We start from the raw sequence: 3803 nt of genomic DNA, 5'->3' as shown, positions 1-3803 counted from the left end.
TGTGATTTCGGGCTTGGTCTTACTGAACACCCTGGTTATATGTGATTTCGGGCTTGGTCTTACTGAACACCCTGGTTTTATGTGATTTCGGGCTTGGTCTTATTGAACACCCTTGTTATATGTGATTTCGGTCTTGGTCTTACTGAATGACCAGAAATATATGGTGAAAACAAAGTTTGGTTGTTGGTGTTTGTTTTTTTTGGGGGGCAAACCATAACAAAAATAGAAATCATGACAAACTAAAGGTAATGGAAAGTTTAGAAACTTAGTTATTATTTAACACACCCACCAGTTGAACCACCGGGACATTTCTCTATCGCTACTTGTCCTTCTCTTGTCCAGTTCCAAAGAATACTTCTTGCGATGACAGGTGGACAGTACAAAGCATTATGAAATACTGGTGGAGGTGATGACGAACTGTGATACACTGTTGTTGTCTCTATTCAAACACAAATTATCAATTCTTTAATCTAACAACACGGTACACATTTAGATATTGGATGGGATACTCTAATGAAACAAATATTATCAATTCCTCAACAAAACAGCACTGTATAAACACAATACACATTCAGTCATCGCAATAACATGAAAACAGTTTTTCTAATGACTGTTTTTATACAGTGGTTATAACAGAATGTGATTGAAAAATATAATCATTAAAAACAATTCCTAAACCAACTAGAAAAAGTTAGGTATTTAATAGGACATGGCTCTGAAATTTATGAGGGCTAAGACATTATAGTAAAAGTCAAAGAAACTTAGTTTAAGCCCTTATGTGACCTTTAATTTGTAAGATTACATTCTATTCGTAAATTAGTAGTAATTTGTTCACTAAAGAAAAATACTTGAGAGTACGAAAACACATAAATATGTCTTACCAACCATTTTCTGATGGAACGTTATTCCTGCTTTAGTAAGGTAGACTAAGAGACACTTATAATACGACAATATTATTATTATTATGACGTGCGAGGAAAGATCGAATCACTATCTACCTGTTTTGGATCTCGTAAATTTTCTGTCGTATTCAAATGTATTGGTAGAGTTTGAAGAAATAGAAATGAACGTTGAAATTGAAGACGATAATGATAAAGTTGTGGGGATCGGATGCTCTGTCGTTGGTGTCGTTGTTGTTGTTGTTCTTGATTTGGTAATAGGAATTATGATTGGTGGCCTTGTAGTTGTAGTTGTGGAAGTTGTCGTTGTCGATGGTGTAGTTGTCGTTGTTGATGTTGTTGTTCTTGATTTGGTAATAGGAATTACGATTGGTGGCCTTGTAGTTGTAGTTGTGGAAGTTGTCGTTGATGACATGGTAGAAGACAAGGGGTTAAATTCTGAAAAACAATTCGTAACATAATCTTGGACACTTAAGATATCTTTTTTTTTCATTCATACAAAATATATCCTGTTTTTCTAAGAAATAAATCACACGATAAAAAACCAATCATGCAGCAAGCCAGAAACTTTCGAAAACTTGCTTCTAGCGTTCAAACAATTGAGAATGGTGACATGCTACTATAACTGTTTGTTACATAAATTATTAGATCTTCAAAAATAACAAAAAATAGGTTGAATTATATTTCGGTGATTTTAATTTTATGAAGCGCTTCACAAGCAAGCACATACTTCCATTAAGAGAACATGTGATTTTCAAACTGTAAAAACGATGACACCAGGGGATTTACGGACTTGTCAGTAAAAAAAAGTCTCGTCCTTGAATATTATAAAAGAACCCTATATATTAACGTATAAATTAAACATCAAAGAGATGATAAAAAAAAACCTGAGTATTTTAAATCACTATTTATGTATGCAGTTATTTTTCCTTATCATTAAAATATTCGCCAAATAACCTGACGTCATTACGAATCCCTGTTACTCGCAAATGATGAATGAGCGCAAAAGGTTAAATAAATTGATCATTTCCTTTGACGTAGATGTCTTAACACACTTTAACGGGCGTTGCTATTATAACTCTTTAATAATTCAAATTAATTAAATGACCATCCTTATAAGAAACCTTCTACTTATGTTAAAACGAACCTCTGAGAACTTTACGTGATCTGGTCCAGACACTATTTATACTGTGGAAAATGTTAAAAGCTATAACAAAAATGGTTAATTTGATTGTAAAATAGCTGGACAATTCGAGACTTCACACACATATATATATATATATATATATATAATTGATAAGTTAATTAACAATAAGAACTTTGCGTCTTACGATCTATCCTTCTGCTTTAATGCTGGTTTTTTTTTGGTATGTTGAGTTTGTTTGCTATGACCAGCATTAGTTACGTATGTAAACATTCTGTAAACTAACAAACAGCAAGATTCTTGAAGACTGCGTTGCATTGTGTGTATTGAGTTTGTTCGCTATGGCCAGGCCCCTCAGTGGCACAGCGGTAAGTTTACGGAATTACAACGCTAGAAACCGGGTTTCGATACCCGTGGTGGGCACAACACAGATAGCCCATTGTGTAGCTTTGTGCTTAACTTTAAATAAACAAAGCTATGGCCAGCCTTAGTCACACATGTAAATATTTTGTAAACGTAACAAACAACGAGATTCATGAAGACTGCGCTACACTGTTTATTTTTGAACAGCTACTTAATGTGTACTTAGAAATAATGATATAAAAAACTTTGAAGGAACTTTGTTATGAAATATGAAAATTCTATATGATGTTGATAAAATCCAAGTTCAAAACTATCTCAATACAAGCGACTATTGATTATTGAAGGTCGTTTGACCTGTGACCTCAATAAAAAAAAATTCAAGACGAAACACTTAACTACGAGTAAAATACGTTATTGTTTTCACAATAACTGACTAGGACCAGCCGTTATTATCGTATAACTAACGATTAGTTTATAAAAATCGTTTCAGTAACTTTGACATATATATTCTTCACCATCTAACCCCAAACTAATAAGTGCGAATAGTTTAGTAACTAAATTCCTGATGTAATAGGCCAAGTTAACTGGGTGGCATCTATTGAGGGTTGCGATAAAGATATCATAAGCGCGATTTATGACGTTCATCTAATTTTACTAAATATGTATTACGAAAACTTGTGATAAAAATGTTTACATTTCTTACATCAATTAACCTTCCTATGTTCTTAATGGAATATAAGTTATATACTTTTAACTTAGACGTCTAAAAACCACAAAATTTATGGCTAAACCTTGCAGTAAAATGTAAAACGCGCCTTTCCACTCCGAAATCTTAATTAAACTAAGACACTCACGTAAGTCACTCAAGGGTATGTTACGTAAAAACAAAACTAGATGTGACATTAGTTAAAATGTATTTCAATGACGAAGAGTTATTCAATCCGTCATTTTCTGCCGTCCCTAATTTAGCAGTGTAAGACTAGAGGAAAGGCAGCTAGTCATCACCACCCACCGCCAACTCTTGGACTACTCTTTTACCAACGAATAGTGGGATTGATCGTCAGATTATAACGCCACCACGGCTGAAAGTGCGAGCATGTTTGGTGTGACGGGGATTCAAACCCGCGACCCGCAGATTACGAGTCGAGCGCCCTAACCACCTGGCCATGCCGGGCCTCGAGTGAGATGAATTACCTTTGAAGAAGTAAATGCAACTGGTTTTATTTTTAGTATTTCGAAAGAAGGATTATACTACACAGAACAAACCTAAAAACACAGAGCACAAAGACCAATAATCTCGTCATTGTTCCAGCTGAAAAACGTGTACTAACCTCGTCATTGTTCCAACTCAGAAATGTGTTCTAATCTCGTCATTGTTCCAACTCAGAAATGTGTTC

General features: G+C 34.4%; 1 protein-coding gene across 1 annotated transcript in view; it reads right to left on the bottom strand.

The window, feature by feature from the left end:
* The window catches only part of LOC111087171 (latrophilin Cirl-like), a 60764-nt gene that overhangs the window by 21560 nt on the left and 35401 nt on the right, over positions 1-3803 (bottom strand). The window contains exons 4-5 of the mRNA XM_022392873.1: positions 999-1337; positions 290-439 (exon numbers count right to left, since the gene is read on the bottom strand). Coding sequence (XP_022248581.1) covers positions 290-439; positions 999-1337 — 489 coding nt within the window. The remainder of the gene's footprint in view (positions 1-289; positions 440-998; positions 1338-3803) is intronic.

Source organism: Limulus polyphemus, unplaced genomic scaffold (assembly GCF_000517525.1).
Source record: "Limulus polyphemus unplaced genomic scaffold, Limulus_polyphemus-2.1.2 Scaffold1822, whole genome shotgun sequence".
NCBI lineage: Eukaryota > Metazoa > Arthropoda > Merostomata > Xiphosura > Limulidae > Limulus > Limulus polyphemus.
Note: the sequence above shows the minus strand (reverse complement) of the source record. Positions and strands in the feature narration are given on the sequence as shown.